Source organism: Daucus carota, chromosome 2, assembly GCF_001625215.2.
Source record: "Daucus carota subsp. sativus chromosome 2, DH1 v3.0, whole genome shotgun sequence".
NCBI lineage: Eukaryota > Viridiplantae > Streptophyta > Magnoliopsida > Apiales > Apiaceae > Daucus > Daucus carota.
In genome coordinates, this window is record NC_030382.2 from 55374775 (window position 1) to 55394764 (window position 19990).

The following is a 19990-nucleotide window of genomic DNA, read 5'->3' on the forward strand; positions in this document are numbered from 1 at the left end:
AGAACATAACACTTGCATCCAAATACATGAAGAAAGCTAATTGTTGGCTTCTTTCCTTTGAAGAGTTGAAAGGGAGTTAGATTATGAGGTTTGGTAATTAGTGAAATGTTTTGAGTGAAGCAAGCAGTGTTCACAGCTTCAGCCCAAAAATAGGTTGGAAGTTGAGCTTCATTAATCATGGTTCTTGCAGCCTCAATAAGAGTTCTATTCTTCCTTTCAACAACACCATTTTGTTGTGGAGTTCTTGGTGCAGAGAACTCATGAATAATTCCCTCTTCTTCACAAAATTCTTTCATCACTGAGTTCTTGAATTCTGTCCCATTGTCACTTCTTATCCTTCCAATTTTGACATCTGGATTGTTGTTTAATGCCTTGATATGATTGATGATGATTTTCCCAGCTTCATCCTTAGAATGCAGGAAGAAAGTCCAAGTGAATTTTGAAAAATCATCAACAATCACTAGGCAATATTTCTTCTTTGAAATAGACATGATGTTGACTGGTCCAAACAAATCCATATGCAAGAGCTGAAGGGGTTTCACAATTGATGAAAGAGTCTTGCTTTTGAAAGAGCTTCTCTTTTGCTTTCCTAGCTGACAGGCTCCACAAAGTCCATCTTTTGAGAATTCCAGCTTTGGTAGACCTCTTACCAAGTCCTTCTTTACTAACTCATTCAAGGTTTTGAAATTTAGATGAGACAATCTCTTATGCCATAGCCAACTGTCATCTGAGCTTGCTTTGCTGAGAAGGCAAGTTATAGATTCAGACTTGACAGAATTGAAGTCAGCTACATACACATTTCCTTTTCTTTGTCCAATCAGAACCACATTGTTGTCATCTCCTTTGGTGACAACACAGGCTGCAGGAGTGAAACTGACTTTGTAACCTTTGTCACAGAGCTGACTGATGCTAAGCAAGTTGTGCTTGAGACCAGACACCAATGCAACTTCATCAATGATGACATTCTCTTTTGCAATCAAGCCATATCCCATAGTATATCCTTTGCTGTCATCTCCAAAGGTAATGCTAGGGCCAGCTTTCTCCACAAACTTTGTGAGCAGGGAGGAATCACCAGTCATGTGCCTGGAGCATCCACTATCCAAGTACCACAGATTCTTCTTGTGGTTTCCCTGCACACATTTTACAAACAGATCAAGTTGATTTTGGTACCCAAATTGCTTTGGGTCCAGATTTGTTAGTCTTAGCAGCCTTTTCCACTTTCTCAACCTTTTCCTTGGATTGAATTGGTTCAATCTTTGGTTTTGGTTGAGAAATTGGAACATCAACTCTGTTTTCAAACACAGGCCTTTGAGATATGCATAAATTGTTCATTCCATGCAAGTTTGAATGAAATTGAGGCATGTTAAAGGCATTGAAATAAGGATTGAACATATATGGCATGTTAGGCTGAGAATAAGGATTGTGAGGCAATAAACCAGGCATCATATTCATAGCAGATAAATTCATGTGAGGAACAGATGTCATAGGAATAGGCAAGGATAAATTAGGAGCAACCACAGTTTTACAATTAGCAGATAAATGATTTACACTACCACACTTACTGCAGGTTTTCCTAAGAGCACTAGCATTGGGAGTGTAATTGGTGTGCTTGTTAACTCCTATTTTGCCATTTCTATTTCCTTTCTTCTTTTTAGTCTCCTCAGATTTATGCTCACTAGTATCCAACTTCTTCTTGTTCTTGTTACTGGAATGAAGAGTGTTATTAACACTATCACTGGTCTCAGAAGAACTATTCTCACCTTTAACAAAATTCTTTTTAACAGGACCATATTTCTTGTTAAGCTTCTTGAGAACACTCTTGTCAACTGATGAGTTTTTGTTCAACTGATGACTCTCATCAGTTGAGACTTTGTTCTTCAACTGATGATCATCATCAGTATTCTCATCACCTGAACTGCTCCCAGATTTCTCAAGCACTTTCTTATTCCTCTTCCACTCATTTTCTACAAAGGTCTCTCTACCTTGCATGTTGATGATATTGGTGGAAACATCCCTACCAGATTTCCATTTGGCAATAATCTCTTGTTCCTTATCAAGCTGCTTTCTTATGATCTCTTCTCTTTTCAGAACAACCAAGAGATCATCCTTGGCTGTCTGACACTCAATTTTCAGCTTCTCAAACTCAATAAATTGAGCTTCCAAAACACTGTTTCTATCACTAAGAAAGGTATTAGCTTCCTTAATTCTACTATTTTCCTTAGTGAGGGATTTTAAAGAAACATGCAAATGATACAATTCTGTAGACATTTCATTAATGGTAGCATTGCATTCATCTTTAGTTAACTCAACTAGGTTTGTAGTGAATACCTGACTACTGCTTCCAGTGTTTTCTTCTTGATCTGTGGAGTTGGCCATTAGAGCTAGATTGACAAACTCCTCCTCTTCATCAGAATCATCTCCAGCTGCCCAATCATCCTTTGTGATGAATGCTCTTTCCTTTTGTTTGAGAAGTTCATAATATTTCTTTTTGTAGTCAATGTTTTCACTTGACTTCTTCTCAACTTTAGGCTTTCTGCACTCATTTGCAAAGTGACCTGCATTCCCACAATTGAAGCACTTGAATTTTGATCTGTCTACCATGCTTCTATCAGACTTGGGATTGCCTTTAAAAGATTTTGCAGAATTAAAATTCTTTTTGAATTTCAGTTTGGAGAATCTTCTTGACAGGAAGGCTAGATGTTCATCAATTCCATCACTTTCTTCACCAGAATCAGCTACTTCTTTCTCCTTTCTTCTTCCTTTGCTTGACTCTGAGTTCTCCTCTTTGACCAACTTCTCAGTTTCTTCAACTTGAGATTTTCCCTTGTCCTTGACAGTATCCTCCAGAGATGCAACTAGAGCCACAGATGAATGTCCTTTCCTTTGGCTTTTCTCAATTTCTTCATCTTGCTCCATTTCAAGCTCATAAGTTTTTAAGGTTCCATACAGTCTCTCTAGAGTATAGTCTTTAAACTCTTGTGTATTTCTGAGAGAGACTGTCATGGGCTTCCATTCTTTAGGAAGAGCTCTCAAGAATTTCAAGTTTGAGTCTTTAACTTGATATACTCTTCCAAAGAGCTTTAGACCATTTAACAGTTTTTGAAATCTGTTAAATGTATCACTCAAACTTTCACCAGCCTTGAAATGGAATGACTCATATTGTTGAATCAGAAGCTGCATTTTGTTCTCTCTCACTTGCTCATTTCCTTCACAGATGGTCCTGATGGTGTCCCAAACTTCTTTGGCACTTGTGCAGCTAATAACACTATCAATCATTTCTTGATCCAAACCATTGAACAGAAGGTTCATGGTTTTCTTGTCCTTGTGCACTTCTTCAGTATCTTCTTGAGAATATTCATGGATAGGTTTTGGAATCATCTTACCTACCATGTCTTCACCATCAGCTCCCATACTTGTGCAGACCTTCATGGGGACATGAGGTCCTTTTTCAATGCAGTTCACATAGCTTTCATCAATGGACAACAGATGCAGATGCATTCTCACTTTCCAGTGAAAATAGTTGTCTTTGTCAAGAACAGGAATCTTCACTCCAGCATCCTTCTTTCCCATCTTTCTCTAGCAGTGTTGATCTTTTTCCCTGTTTGTTGGGAACCTCGCTCTGATACCAATTGTTATTTTACACCAACTATGAGAAAGATTGTAGAAGGGGGGGGGGGTTGAATACAATCTTTTACAAATTTAAAAGATTCAAGAATAATACACTAAGAACACAATAAACAGGAAAACACCAAGTATTAAAAATACGGGTGGATTGAATGATCCACCCGTGAGATTTTATATAGAAGAATCTGTGGATTGTTTTACAATTCGCACAGCTGCTGGTTCATCACTCAAAACAAGTTCTAACTCTCAGAATTTTTCTCTCAAGTAATTTGAACAAGTTCAACTGATGCTACTAACTTGGTTATATACTCCAAGTTTTACAATGCTTTTAGCTAGATTACAAAATGCACTCTAATCTAAAAACAATGCTGCACAACTTTGTCTTATGCATGCTTTCTGAGATGTCTTCATCTTTGACCATCATCTTGATTTGATCCAGATTGCACTGCATGAGATAAGTATGTTTCTGCTTCTTCTTTATTTTCCTAATTAGGCTTCCATGTCTATTTTAGTGTAATTCGATCCATGTGATTTGTCAGACTTAAGCTCTAGTCACTTTCAACTGCTCTTTGCTTCATCAGTTGAAGGTTCTGGTTGCTTTCAACTGCTATTGACTTTATCAGTTGAATGCCTGGCTCATCAGTTGAATGAATTACAAACTCCATCAGTTGAATGCTGTTCCAGTCTCATCAGTTGAATTCCTCAGCATTATCCGTTGAGTACTTTGTCTTCAGTTGAATGCTTGATTTTCATCAGTTGAAACATCATCCAGTCTTTATCAGTTGAACAGTTACATCTCATCAGTTGAATATCCTTCACTTAGATAAAATTACATGGCATTGGATATTTACAATTAGCCATCCTATTCTACCCATCCGTTGATAATTCCCAAAGACAAGAAATGTAACAATTACAACTGAAATTTGATAAAGATTCTAAGTAAGACATGTTACAAAAATGTTTATGTTATCATCAAAAATTATTGATTCCTAACAACTACATAGACCAAAACTGATGATGGTAGTAATATTATAAATATTTACTTTAAAATTCCAAACGTATGATTTTGATTTCAATTACATAAAAATTAGGCCAAGCTCGTAGGTGTGGTACATCGTAAGAGCATCTCCAACCATTTAAAACCCTTAGCTAAAAGATGAGTTGACATACTTAAAATAAAAAAATTTAGCCAACAGATCCAAAAACTCAACTCCAACCATGCTAAGCTGTTGTCTATAAATTTAGTCAACCTCCTATGGATGACTAAATTTGTCGAACCTCTACAGGTCTATAGGAAAATCTGTAACATACTATTTTTAAATTATAGCTAGTACCATTGAAGCAAAATGTCTTACAGGTTCAGTAAATTTTACATAAAATCTTACAGGTCCAATTTAGCCAACGATTATAACCAACGCCGTTGGAGATGCTCTAAGTCTTTGAAATGACCGTGTTTATGTCCTTGGATTATCGAGTACGTACTCCTCAGTGCATATATGTTACTCGTGCGACACATTGGCATTAACAGAAGGCCCGACAAAATCCCACATTATATTTCCCAACTCTTGATGAATAGTTTCCACTAATTTATGCTTCTGGCTCTCGATCGTCTGCTAGTCCCCCTCTTCGGGCCCATCCACCGCCGATTCAACAAACAGATAAAAATCTGCCCAGCATAAAATGCACTCTTACTCAAAAAGGAAATTGATGTGCATAGGCTATCAGGCTATCAGGCTATCAGCTATCTGCATGCTGTGCCGGCCACATGCATAGAAAGCCGCGGGAGATCCAAAATCAAACTTTATTGTACCTCGCACTTGTTTTCTCTTTGCTAAGCCGAGTGGTTGAATAATATTCTTCTTCATAAGAATCACACTGGACTACCGAGCTGAGATGGTTGAATATTGTTGTTCATAAGACTCAACAAAACTGTGTTGCCCAGTTTGCATCGTGTTAGGTCACCGGCAAATCGAATTTACAAAAACAGAACATGGGGCCGAAACATATAACTGGGTTTTTAGGTTTTGAAAATCATAGGATTAAGATGTTTTTACTTAATAATAATTTTTTTCTTTAGAAAGTGATATAAAATTTTAAACGGTTCAATTACTACAAAATGTTATCCATTCAACCGCAGCTGGCTGCAAGTAATTGTGATAATCTCCCTCCGTCCCCGCCAATAGTATACAACATTGGGTCGAGTTGTTAAACGTATACAATTAACCGAAGGGATGGAGAGAGGGAGTAACCATGCCATATTTCCTTAACTACTTTATGCCATATTGGTTTAATATATGAGAAGAGTATAAATATCAGTGCAAATAGTTCAACCCACGGGGCCGGTAGCCCGGTACGACTCAATCTATTTCCTGATGTTACACACACACCAATTTAATATGACGTGTGAGCCTGGTTTGAGCGCCACGATTCATTCAAATACCCAGAAAGTGTTAGAACTTTTGTGTTTACATACATTTATACACAGACAACGAATGATATACAGCACCACGTATTTGAAACTAAGAAGGGGAAGTCAATACAAAACAACGCCTTTTCTTTTATGTCGTCGTCCCGCGACAATATATATACACATATACGCGTAGTCCAGATATGGGGCAACATATATATACATTTGAATGTGTGATACTATTGATACTATTTGAATGTGTCAATTGGTTGATGCATTGTTTCGCTCTCATTTAGCTTAATAATATGAGTTTGTCTAATGTGTGTTTATGGACACATGTTAAACACAAAATTTTAGAATAAGTTTGAAATATTTTAGTTGATGTTGTTGTATTTGCGGTTTGCGAGGTGTTCACCGTTACTAAGAAACAAAAACCAATCAAGTACTAAGTATGTGCTGATGTGTTCATGACACACGCAAGAAAAATGTAAGAATATTATCAACTTTTTATATTATTATATAATATGATATTGTCAGCCAAATGTTTGTTTAACATTCATGAAGTCGGGGAGTCTATGAGTTTCGTAGAATGGGAGTTCATTATTACATGTCAAAAGGATACATATACGTGGCAAATTTTGATCTACATAGCATGCTAGAGTGGATGAGACGGACACACATGAAAGCATATAGGCACTCATACACACATGATCACCTGCATAGTAGTAATTGTGTTTCATACAATAGTGAGTGGGGAACCCACTGCGAGTGTATTACGTCATAATCGAGACCGCCCCCCTCACCATTCTCATGTTGACATATTAATCTACCATTTCAATCATCAATTTATATCTCATCGATATAATTCTCAACTATTTGTGTGAGAATACGATATATAAATGAATTTGTGAAGTGACTCTCCTTTCGCTGTGTGATGAACTGCAGTTGCACTGTCGTAACAAACCAAGAAAGCGCGGCTAATGTGAATATTTCAATAAGATGATTATTATTGCTAATTTTGCTAATCATCGATGATTATACATTATACATAAGTTTATGTATTCTCAGGTGAAGATGTAGGTATGGTCGTCGTTTAGGTGTACTTGGTCAATGGTCATTATAATATTTTACCGTTGACTATACATACTCCCTCAATTTATTGACAATTGAATCAAACATAACGGAGAAAGAATCGCGAGGAAAAAACAGAACGCCATCTCCAATTTTATAATAATAACCAGAAATTTTGTTGCGAAACACCTACTAATTCCACCCAACGATATTTTAAATGATAAAATTAAGATGTTTTGCCGTTGAAATTATAGGTGGGAATTGGGAATACATCAAGTTGAAAGCTCAGCTAAAACCGGAATTCCTTTCAAGTCAAAATCCCTTATTTTATTTTCTTGAAGCATGTAAAATAAATAATTTATATAAAAAATTTATACGAAAGATATAAGTTATAATTATTTGTAGGGAATGTGCTTGCTTTGTAGGAAAAATATCACGTATATCATATAATGCGACCCAACTTATAAAAAGATACGGACTTGTTTTTTCTAGAAATGCATAATATTTTTTGATATCAATATTAAGCAGGTGTTTTATATTCGTTATTTGCCAAATAAAGAATGAATTTATTTAAGAAAAAAATAAAACTCTGTGTATTTTTTCCAAAAATTAGCTTTTATTCCTGAAAGTTAAATCCAAACGTCACATTAGTTTCTCCCTCAATATTATAAACTTTTGAATGTGTATTATCCGTGATATCCTGTTAAATTATCGACATACCCGATGGGAACATAATTCACCTTTACGGGAAGGAGTAAGTGAAATCTTATAATGCAGTATATCTCTCTTTCCCTGCAGCGGGGCATTTTACGAATTGGACTTTGCAGGATGGCCATGACCGTAAAAGCCAGCAAGGCACATACAAATGTATTATTATTTTTTATTTTTCTAAAAAAAGGAATCTCTGGAATTTCCAATTTTTCAAAAGAACAAATGAAAAATAGTTTTAGCGGAAGTGGCACGAGGAACTGCGTACAATTTCTAATTTGCAAAGTTTGTTTCAAAAGTTGATGGCAAGCTCAAGCTGAAATGTGGTCCAAAACTTTGTGTTAAAGAAACTTTTCTTTTAAAAAAAAGAAGCAGCTTTGCGTTAAAGATGGTCGAGCTACCAGCAGTTGTGTCTCTGGTGACAATTTAAAGCACATCTTCATGTAACTGGTGACAGAGCCAGAAGTAGAAGGATGCTTGGGGTTTAATTTAACACCCGGCCTCTTAAAAAGTTTATATCATAATTTACAATTTAAAATTTTAGCAAACGTTGTAACACTTTTTATTATTATATTAATATATAATTACGTGAAAATTCTTGGTATTATATTTTTAAAATCAAATATAGTTGACGTCTTTCTCTCGGTGGATTCATTTCTGGATACATGATCTCATGTGTGCATTTGCAGGTGTTTCTGATATTAGACAACCAGGTGAATCATCAAAATCATGGGAAGGTTTAAGCAAGGCTATTAATAAAAGAATATGTTAATATATGATCATCAATGAAGTAACATGATCTCTACAAAATATACAAATTTGTGTTCTTGCTAGACCTACACAAAGTTAATCACAAGCTTAATCATAGTAAACTACTAATTAACATCACTAATCATCTATCAGAATAGCTTGCTTCCAAACTCTTCAAAATCCTTTCCTTCTCTTTTAGAAGAATCTGCAAGATTTCTTAATTCTGAAAGACTCCTTCCAAGATTCAAAGCCACCTTCATCTCAAACAACTCCCCATTCTCCCTTCTCTCCACATCACTTTCATTCAAATTAAACTCAATATCTTCCTCCATTTGCTTGAAGAATCCAGCATTACTTCTATACAACTCCACCACCATGCCAACCTGACCACCATGCTCCAATGAGTTGACCACACTAGCCAAGGCTCCAGCCGCGACTCCGAGCACCACGGCCCACGAGCCATGACTAGGGCTCCCCACAAAAGCACTCCCAACAGCAGCTAAGCCTGTTAGCAAAGGCCCTGCCTTAGCCATCACCTTATTAATCTTTAAAGCCTTTTCACCTAATCTCAAATAATCAGCCTTATCATTCTTGTTCAAAACACCCACAATTTCCCTCATCTGCTCCTCCATTTTTTCACTCCACCCATTCCCATTACTTTTAATTTTTTCACCCTTGAGCTGGCCTCTTCTGTGCTTAGGCCACCACACGGTGGGCTCCACGGAACCCGGAAACTTCTCAATCATTTTTCCAAGTAAAGGTAAGGGGAAGGCCCTGTCAATAGCCAACACCTTCTCCATTGCCTCATCCACGTCTCGAGCCGTGGGATTGCCAATAGCAATCAACGTCCGAATCTGGTTATGCAGCTGCTTACACAACCTCGTCGCGTTTCGTTGCTCTTCAGCCAATTGAGACGGCTGAATCTTGTTCATAATTACCAGCATTCCCGTGGCTGCCAAGTACATCAAAGTCGACGACATTTTCAAGGCCAAAAGAGGACTCCCAACCGTGGTAGCAGCAATGCCAGCCATTGTCGCAGCCGAAAGCGTGATCGTATTAATAGCTGTCAAAAGAAGGCTGTTCCAGTTATTTCTCTGGTCACAAATATTCTTGTGCATCTCCACTCTATCCGCCACAGCATCCATTATCGCGTAAAGCTTCGTGATCACTATCGGATCAGAAACATAAGGAGAGGTCGCGGGACTGCTCAGAGGAGAGGCCTTTTCAGTCACTTGTTTCGCGTAACCATTATTTCTAATCAACTCCAGATCATGCACCAGACCTCTCGCATTATGAAGCTTCGGAAACGCAACAGAACTCATATTTAGTTTCGGAATATTTATAGAAGCCTTCGTGATTCTTCTGTGGCTACACAAGAAACTTGATGATTGAATAGCTGCCATTTAATTTTCTCTTGTTGGTTAAATGTGTTTCGGGAGAGATAAAGAGAGAGAGATTGAGAGAGAGGAGAGATTAGTGAGATTATATTTTTTGAAACAAGTTAGAGAGAGTTGGATGATTTGTAGCTGTGAACATGTACAAGGTATTTATAGAAGATCTGTACATACGGAATACACGTATAATGACTGGGATAGTGCAGAGAAAAGACTAATTACCGGGGTTATATGTCAAAATTTCAACGTTTGAATAAGAGGATGGGAGGGTCTGAATTTTACTAACATAAAAAAAATAGGAGTGGACCATTTCTCTTCTTGTATTTAGTTCGATCTCTTGTTATACCCAACTACTTAATTCTCTTACTACGTATACTCTCCAAAATTGACTTTCAACCAAAATAGCTCGTGCTCCGGTTTTCAAAGGATGTTGTGTATTCTATATTTGTGTATGAAGTGCAGATCAAGTTAAACTTGGTTGAAGGATTCATATTAATTGTTTGAATGTAAGAATTTAGCTAGAGTAAAAATATATTGGCACAGTAATATTATGGTTTCTTCTAAATAAGCAATATATATATATTTGGTGTTTTATGTGTGTTTTTTTTCTCAAAAAAGTTTCCTAAAATATTTGTCAATCTCTTTTTACTTCAACTTATAGATTATTTTTTCACTGCAATACAAATTTGAATATTTAACTAATATATACACACATATCAATTTAATTCAGTATAATTGTCGGGGATTGATAAGAAAACTAAATATTCAATTAATATTAATTTTCTCAAAAGGAAAGTAGAAATATCATATTCGTGTTATGTATGAAATATATTAATATTTTTAATATTAGTATTTTATATTTAAAATTATTTCTGCTTTCAATGATTACAGTATGATGACTCATGCGTACCTACGGTTTAGCGGCATATAATCCACGACTGCCATAGTTGCAGATTTCTAATAATAGTGTGATAATTGAAGTGCATTAACAGCATATTATTCGTCTCCGCTATTTTAAACAAAGGTTGCAGAATGTTTACACGTATAATTATATCATTAAAAAATGTGTCTTGAAGCGCACTTAGAAATCAAACATATCATTTTATATATGCATGCCTTTGAGCGTGTTTATCATATCTCCACCAGGATTCTTGGAGAGCCTTAAATTAATTAGCCACGGCCGTAAATCTCGTACAATTTTACTCGGAGGTTTTGTTTTTCAAAATGAACATTACTCGGTGTTTGGTAACAAAATTTATGATGTTAGTTTAGTGTGTACATCCAACACATGCAACCAATTCACTACCGGTAATTCAAGTAGGTTTGAATGACATATATGAGGTTGATTTTATATTTGTATGTATATATTATATTTTCTAATATTAATATTTATTATTCTAAATTATAATGCAGGGAAATTATAATGCAGGGCTGACTTATAATATTTATTATTTTATCTATATATTTTAATATATAATTTATTAAAATGATAAAATTATATTAAAATAATATATATATATATATTGTAATTAAAATAAAATTTTAAATAGTTAATAAACGCGTCGACGCCAAGCATATCTTCCTGAGAAAAAGGAAAAAGTTCAAAACTTCATATCTGTGTATTTTCTTTATTGATTATTACAAAACAGTTTAAATTTGAAAAAAAATACGATGCATTACTTACATGAATGATGGAGTAAAAATTTCAATATTAAATTTGACTTTATTAACACACACATCCAGAGGCGGATCTTGGAAGGGGCAAGAGGGGGCAACTGACCCCCCTTAATTAATTTTTTTTTTTAATATTATACATATTCTTAGGTTGTAAAATTGAAATTGATCTCCTTAATTTTTTGTGACCCCTTTCATTTTTTTTTACAAAAAAATTGACTCCCCTTAGCTTTATAGTCAGATCCGCCACTGCACACATCTTTCATTTTTTTCTCAAATAAAACAAAATATGTCTCAAATCTCCCTCCTATATTTTAATTAATATCTTATATTAATACGAGTAGCATTATTTTCACGCACGTTTCAAAAATACCTTTAAGAATATACAAGGAGCGGCTGTGAATATATAAACGGAGTCCTACAGCAAAACGAGTGAAGAAACTGCTTCGGCATTATGACAAATAAATGCCATGAGATCCAAGCTCTTGCTTCGATGTTATCTAAGCCCTGACTTCAATGCTTAAAACATTGACTGCACCATTTCAAAATCTTAATTCTGTATTAATCACGTAAGAGCATGAGTAGCTCGTTTTCTGAAATAATCCCCGTTACGCCATCCTCCTAAATTTTCATTAGAAGATGATAAGTAAATAATATCACTAAAATTATAATTTGGAGGATAATTTTTCTTGTAAAACGTATAAGTGCAATAGTATTAGTTAAGAACACAAATAATATTCTCTTGTGTTTCATATTAGTTATCGGTTTACAATTTTTATAATCAAATTGATCAATTTTTATTTTAAAAAAAATTGATTACTTTTTTGAGTAAATATTATGAATTATTTTCATACTTCTCAAAAGTTGAAAATACCATAGTTGTATGTACTTTTTATTGTTTATAAATTTTATAATATTATTCAGTCATATATTTTTTAGAATTCAATCACAATTTTGACAAGTAAAAAATCATATAACTGCTGATTTGAAATAGAACCGATATCCGGTATTCCATAACCCTAACTACACTTTTAATAAAACCAAATAAACATGTCAGAAAGTATCAACAATTCCTCGGGATCTCGTATCACGTTGAAAGATCTCGTTAACCAAACAGAAGATTTCGAAATCTCACTGTCCATTAAGAAAACAAAAACTGCAGTTTATTTTTGTCGCGTGTCTAATAAGGAGAATAAATAAAATATTAAACTAATTGTAAATAATAAATTTATGTTCAACCATATCCACTAGTACACAGTACAGAGTGGTGCTGTATTAGTATTTACGTATATCATACATTTTTGTTTGGCAGCATCCTCTCTCTGCACAGATGCCGCTGTATTAACATTATTATATTATTATAATAAAGGTTAATCATCAGGAGATCTTATAATGCATATATCTAACTTAATATTAATAATTCTAATAATAAACATATATTAAAAAACATTAATGCAAATCTCTAGATAATAATTTCTGCCGGGAGTTTTGTCTTTTTCATGTTGTGTGATATATCGGTTGATCGTACTGGGCCTGATGGCCTTGGACCCGGTGAAAGGAATTGGTCAATAGAACCCAAATCCTGATTGTTCTGTGTACTGGACTTTCAAACTTGGAATCCGTTTCACATTATAAGGCCCATGAGCCGTCAGAGAGTTGAGTCTTGAGATAATAGTTGAGTTGTAAAGGCAAAACACTCCACTATGCACAACAAAAATAAAAAAGAGTTTGAAATATCACATAGGTCAATTAAAATGGATTATTTGTTTGAATACATAATATCAAACAAAAAGACTTGGTAAAATTACAAGACCAACAATTAAACAATTTGTGTGCAGGAGGTAAATGTTGAAGTTAAGCTTTAGTTTGACCATTGACCTGCTGCTAGCTTGGACGTAAATTATATGGTATGAATAAATATAACGAGCTGCGACTCCCTTCTGTTAGAGGCATCCGAAACAGACACCATTCTATACGTAAAAAGCGCTAGAATTTTATGCACAAATTGAATTTGTTGCTTATTTCTAAACCCCATGTACAACTTACTAAGTACAGGTCATTCTCGAGCAGTTTAACCTTAATACAGTTTAAGATTAAGTATTAGGAGAGTTATAGTCAGAATAAGTACTTGTTTTAAGTTTAATTCCCCAAATTTTTTAAATATTTTTTAATATTTATTTTCGTTCGTAAACTTAGTAAACGAGGTTTTAATGATCAACTCCTCGGCAAATAAAGAGCCTTACATATATTTTAAGATGATGTTTAATGCAAAATCTATCATTTTAAAAGTTTAGAAGTCGATAAGTACCGATTTATGACATAGATTATTGGAATTTTTTTTATATACTAATGATTATGATGCATTACTCTTGGAATTTTTTTTCATACTTTAACAGGGGACGGAGCCAACGTATTGGCTGCGGGGCAGCCGACTACACTTAAATTTTAAATATTTTATATACTTAATTTTATTTTAAAAAGTATTTGTAATAGAGAAATATAAATGTGATCCCGTTAAATCATGCATATAGTTAATTTTACTCTTTATAAATTAATATATTTATATATAGAATTTTGATTACGCCACTGTACTTTAATGAAGCATTACCTCTACCAAAAATTTAGCTAACCTAGACGTGTAGTAAAAATTAATTATCATATTAAAATAATATATAGTTTATATATAATAGATGGGTTCTGGTCCCTGACAATCGTTTGTCAGTTACCGTTTATATAACACACTATCAGGGCTGTCGGATTTCTATTTAAAGGATCCAGATTGAAGCATTTTTTTTACCGATCCGTTATAATTTTCCGCGGATTCGGAGCTTTTCTAATCCGCGGAAGGGAAAAGCTCCGATCCGCGGAAAATTATAGTCGATCGGTAAAAAAAAGAAGCTTTCATCCCCATCATTAAAATACAGCTCTAAGGGCTCTGAAGCTGTGTGTTGGATAAGGGCTCGGTAACAATCGCCTGTTACAGACCAAAACCCATAATAAATTAATATTATGATGAAATTATTATTTTAAATATAAGTAATCACTGTAGCCAACTTCAATACTAGAGACAGAATTTACAAGTTTTATTAATTTTATAATCAATATTTTTTGATAAGTTATTTTAAATAACCTCATTGAAATTGCTTTTAGTTTGCTAGCTATAATAATGTAGTACCAGGTATAGACAGAGCAATTGACAAGTTAAGGTTATTTAGTCCATCTTCTTCGATTGGAAAAAATTGCTATTATTTGACTGGTCCGGTGTGCTAAGTTTCTTGTTACTTGTGTTTTACGTATAAGAGGCCCTGGGCTGCTGGGCAGATTATTTATTCATTTTCCCTTTTTTTTTGAAACATATCTATACTATACTATTAAAGCCGAAAGATTAAAAGTTTGGTCGGTCGGTACTTGGGCCAAAATACGGGCCTATCTATATAACTAATTATTTTTTTAATTTGGACCAAATTACGGGCCTATCTATATAACCAATTAATAATTCTTTTAAAATCGTCGGTACTTGGGTCAAAATACGGGCTTATCTATATAACTAATTATTCTTTTTAATTTGGGCCAAATTACGGGCCTATCTATATAACCAATTAACAATTCTTTTAAAATCGAAACGATAAAAGTTTGGTAGGTCAGTACTTGGGCCAAAATACGGGCCTATCTATATAACCAATTATTCTGGACCTATCTATATAACCAATTATCTTTTTTAATTTGGGCTAAAGTACGGGCCTATCGATATAACCAATTAATCCTTTTAATTGAAATATATTACCTTTTTTATATTTTTGACTAAAAAACTTAATCTTCTAAAATAACATTAAGAAACATGGTAATTACTTTTTTTAACTAAAATATATTATCTTTTCATAAATTTTCTAACTAAAAAATTAATCTTTTACAATTAATACGAACATGGACGACATATTTATACGTAAAGATGTGAGCCAAAAGTCTAAACGTCAAATAATAAAAAATAGAGAGAGTATTATTATATTGTCGGGCGGTCGGTACTTGCACCGAAGTACGGGCCTATCTATATATAAAACCAATTATTCTTTTTAACTAAAATAAATTATCTTTATATATTTATTAGCTAAAAGAACTCAATCTTCTAAAATAATATCGAGCAACATAGTAATTGTCTTTTTAATCAAAACGGGTTATCATTTTTAGATTTTCTAACTAAAAAATCAAGTTTTTACAATTAACACGGACGTCATATATATTAAAAATATAATTATTAATAAATAACATGTGATATTATTAAACCAAAAATACATTAATAACATTATTTTTAAATACTCTAATGATCTCACATTAAAAAAAATATTACAAATCTATCATATACTATATATTATTACAATATTTATAAAGCCGAAATAAAAAGTTCACTTGGTCGATCAGTTAGTAAAGTTGGTGAATGGGTTGGTATTCGACCCACGGAGCTCTTGAATTTATAACATGTTATCTATATTTTTTTTATCATTTATTAAACCAAAACATTAAATTCAAATTAGTATGATGGGTCGGACAATCGGTATTTGGTTTCATGCGTCTCTTTAAACTATAATATGTTTTATACCATATTATGAATTATTAATAACGAAATATTAAAAAGGTTGATTGGTTAGTTTATATATGAGTTTATAGGCCTTCTTAAATTATAACATGCAAAAAAAAATATTTTAACATTCTCATTAAAATATATATTTTCGACCTAATATTTAATTAGCCATTTGACGGACTTAACTATGAAGAATTTATCCAACTGCTAAATAAAATATTTATTTAACCACATTATTCTATCATAATTTTATTTTTACAATAAAATTAGATAAATTTAAGATATATAAAATAAAATAACAAATATGTTAACCGCCCGTGCATTGCACGGGTTATAAACTAGTACATTTTTAAAACTGCAAACATCGAACAACAATAAACCTGCTGTTATACCTGAAATATTTTGACAGTAGTATACGTGAAATTGCAAATATACTTTTCTAAAATAATGGAGTACTAACACATTCTTTCATTTTTATTTGTCAAAATGCATGATCTCTCAGCTTGATTCTCATATGTTTTCAATTTTCAAATAAAAAAAATATCTTGGAAAAAAATGATATTTGAATAATTTATTTTTCTAAATAACCATAGTGATTTTATTAAAATAGGAAAAAAAAATATTAATGTTTGTGTGTTGTTTGGAAATATATTTAAAATTTATTTTTCTAAAAAGGAAAGAGAACTAATAATTAACATATTTTTTCAGAAACAATAACCAGTTAAAGGGGCAGACAATCGTCCGGGTGATTTTTGTGTCACTTTCGGATCCATTTGGTGTCAATCGATCGGGTGATTTTCGGGTCACTTTCAAGTTTTGTCTCAGTAAATCGGGTTGCGGGTTCGGGTCGGGTTCGTATCGTGTCTGATATTGTCACCTGTTTGTCACCTCATTTATTCGAAGATCTTGATTCAAAAATAACTTCTGTTTTAAAATAATATGTAAAAATAACTTACTTCCATATATTATTTTTTAAATTTGTTTTTTGATATTTTTTAAAAAAAAATTAAAAAAATATAAATATATTTTTCCACACTTCAATTTACATACAAAAATTCATAGTAACTAGGGGTGAGCGTGGTTCGGTTCGGGGCGGTTTTAAGGTAAAACCGGAACCGGAACCGCGAATCTTCGGTTTTTAAAATTAAAAACCAAAACCGCAACCGAACCGTCGGATCGGTTTCGGTTTCAAAAACCTCGGTTCGGTTTTAGTCGGTTCGGTTTCGGTTATAAAACCGCAAGAAATGAGAATAAAAAAAAAATTACATATTGAATCTTTAAATTTATTTTACAACATTAAAAGTTATCTCTTTGTATCTTCACGATATTAGATCGATGAAAGAGTCCAAGATTACGAGCCTATGATTTTGATAGTATTTTTCGTACTACTCTTTTGGATAAAATCTAAGGTATGTAAAAAGAATCGAACCTAATTCAAGTATTCTCCAACCTATACCAAACTATAATCTAAATTCTATATATTACTTAGTTACGGTTCATGATATATTAATATAAATATATGCATATATTATCTTAATACAGACATGTGTATATGTACATATATAAATATATAAATATATTTATATTTATATATGTATTATAATGTATAAATAATATTTATTTATTTATTTTAAATAATCGGTTCGGTTCGGTTTATTTCGGTTCGGTTTTAATCTAAAACCGGAACCGCAACCATTAGAATCGGTTCGGTTTTTTAATTTACGGTTTCGGTTCGGTGCGGTTTTATACGGTTCGGTTTCAATTCGGTTTTTTGCTCACCCCTAATAGTAACTATTATACTAAGACAGGGGTATTATGTGTTTAATCTTATCAAAAAAACATAATGTGCTTAACTATAAAAAAACATTTAAACAACTACTGCTTTATAATTGTCCGAAAACATCATCGAGACATCCAGCAGGTGCAGGTGCTGTCGGAATTCGGTGACACAGATTTGCGCAATACTGCAATCGCACTTTTACATGATCAACCTGTGTCACACCCATGTCATCTCTACTTGGTCAACATTTCATTTTCGCTCTAATTAATAATTATTTTGGTGAACTTTTTTGACCTGCTATTATTTCGGGTTCATCATACAACAACGTTGGCGGTTTAAACAAGTTTACGCTGAGCTACAGCGCCAGCGCCCCGCCACGCCTCAGTATAAATACACCTATCACCTATGCACTTCTATCAACAAAACTTATAATTAAACTAAAAGCAGTTCGTTTTAATTGCGATAAATCTTTCTGCTCTTTAGATATTTATTATGTCTCTTTCAAAATTGCATGTTTCGAGCCTTTCGTTTCCTTCTACAAGAATCAAAGCTGCCATCAATCATGTTCCGAAGTTAGGATCATCTAGCCTTTCACTTCCGAAGCTCCGTAAAACAAATTTATCAAAACAAGTCCACAAGAAATCAGATCAACAAGTCACAAACATGATCCTAACCAAGACCAACAACGATAAAGAGCAATACGCTCATGCATCCACCGATTCTGATGTTATTGTCGCTAAGATTTGGGCGATTCTCGAAACGGTATCGAATAGAATAGAGATGCATGAAAACATACGTCAACAGCGCGACAATTGGCATTCTCTGCTATTCAACTCGATTAACTTGATCACTCTCTCGGCCACAACAATGGTTGCGCTTGCAGCAAGCCATGAGATGAAAATGTCGATGAATTTATCGTCGTCTTTGTTGTTTTTTGCGGCTACTGGGATGCTGAGTGTGATGAACAAGATTCAACCGTCACAACTTGTGGAAGAACAACGGGCTGCTACGAGATTATTCAAAAATTTACGTCGAGAAATCGAGGATTTTATTGTTCTTGGTGATGTGCCGAATCAGAAAGATGTGGATGTTATGATGGTGAAGGTGTTGGCTCTTGATAGAGCTTATCCTCTTGCTTTACTCGGGGCAATGCTGGAAAAATTTCCCAAAAAATATGAACCTAGTGCTTGGTGGCCTAAAAATAATTTTCAAAGTTTACGAAAACCGTTTAATGATTATGGTGATGGAAGAAATGGATGGAGTCAAGAGTTAGAAAATGAAATGAGAGAAATCATTGAGGTTGTGAAAACTAAAGACCAAGAAGACTACGAGAGGCTCGGAAATATAGCTCTGAAACTCAACAAGGGTTTGGCTGTTTCCGGTCCGGTTCTTACCGGTGTAGCTGCGATAGGGTCAGCCTTTTCGGGGATGTCTCCTGCAGCGGTGGTGGTGGCGGTGGTTGCTGGGGCGGCTGCAGCCGTGATAAACACGGTGCAGCATGGCGGACAAGTTGGAATGGTGTTTGAAATGTATAGGAATTGTGGTGGCTTTTTTAAGCTATTAGAAGAATCAACAAATTGTGGCCTTGAGGAAAGTGAAATGGATAAGAGGGAAAATGGGGAGGTGTTTGAGATGAAGATGGCTTTGAAACTGGGAAGAAGCTTATCAGAGTTGAAAGATCTGGCCGAGAAATCTTCGAGTTCTGAGAACACCTTCAGTGAATTTGCAAGCAAGCTCTTCTAAAAAAAACAAATTTATTTATTTAATTTTATTAGACTATGATAATAGGTGAATATCTGTTCGGATGTAATTGTAATTACTCCAGCATATAGTTAGTTTGAAACGCAAACTACGTAGGACGTAATGTCTGTGCATGCATGCATAGGTAATAAAAGTACTATTGAATTCAAATGTTTCAATAAATTGGGTCTTGTTCATAGTTCATAGCTGTGTTAGATTTAGGTTGACGAATCATTGTTTAAGAATTAAGATTGTGTTGAATTCAA

At 33.9% G+C, this 19990-nt stretch overlaps 2 protein-coding genes across 2 annotated transcripts; one reads left to right on the forward strand and one right to left on the reverse strand.

Annotated features, from left to right (window-relative positions):
• Nucleotides 1–8560: 8560 nt before the first annotated feature.
• LOC108208129 (probable F-box protein At4g22030) lies at nt 8561–10087 on the reverse strand. The gene has a single exon (XM_017378619.2). It carries the CDS (start codon nt 9961–9963, stop codon nt 8710–8712), a length of 1254 nt encoding a protein of 417 aa, XP_017234108.1. The 5' UTR covers nt 9964–10087; the 3' UTR covers nt 8561–8709.
• An 8334-nt stretch (nt 10088–18421) lies between these two features.
• LOC108208526 (probable F-box protein At4g22030) lies at nt 18422–19905 on the forward strand. The gene has a single exon (XM_017379058.2). The coding sequence runs from the start codon at nt 18477–18479 to the stop codon at nt 19725–19727; it is 1251 nt and encodes a 416-aa protein (XP_017234547.1). The 5' UTR covers nt 18422–18476; the 3' UTR covers nt 19728–19905.
• Nucleotides 19906–19990: the final 85 nt, after the last annotated feature.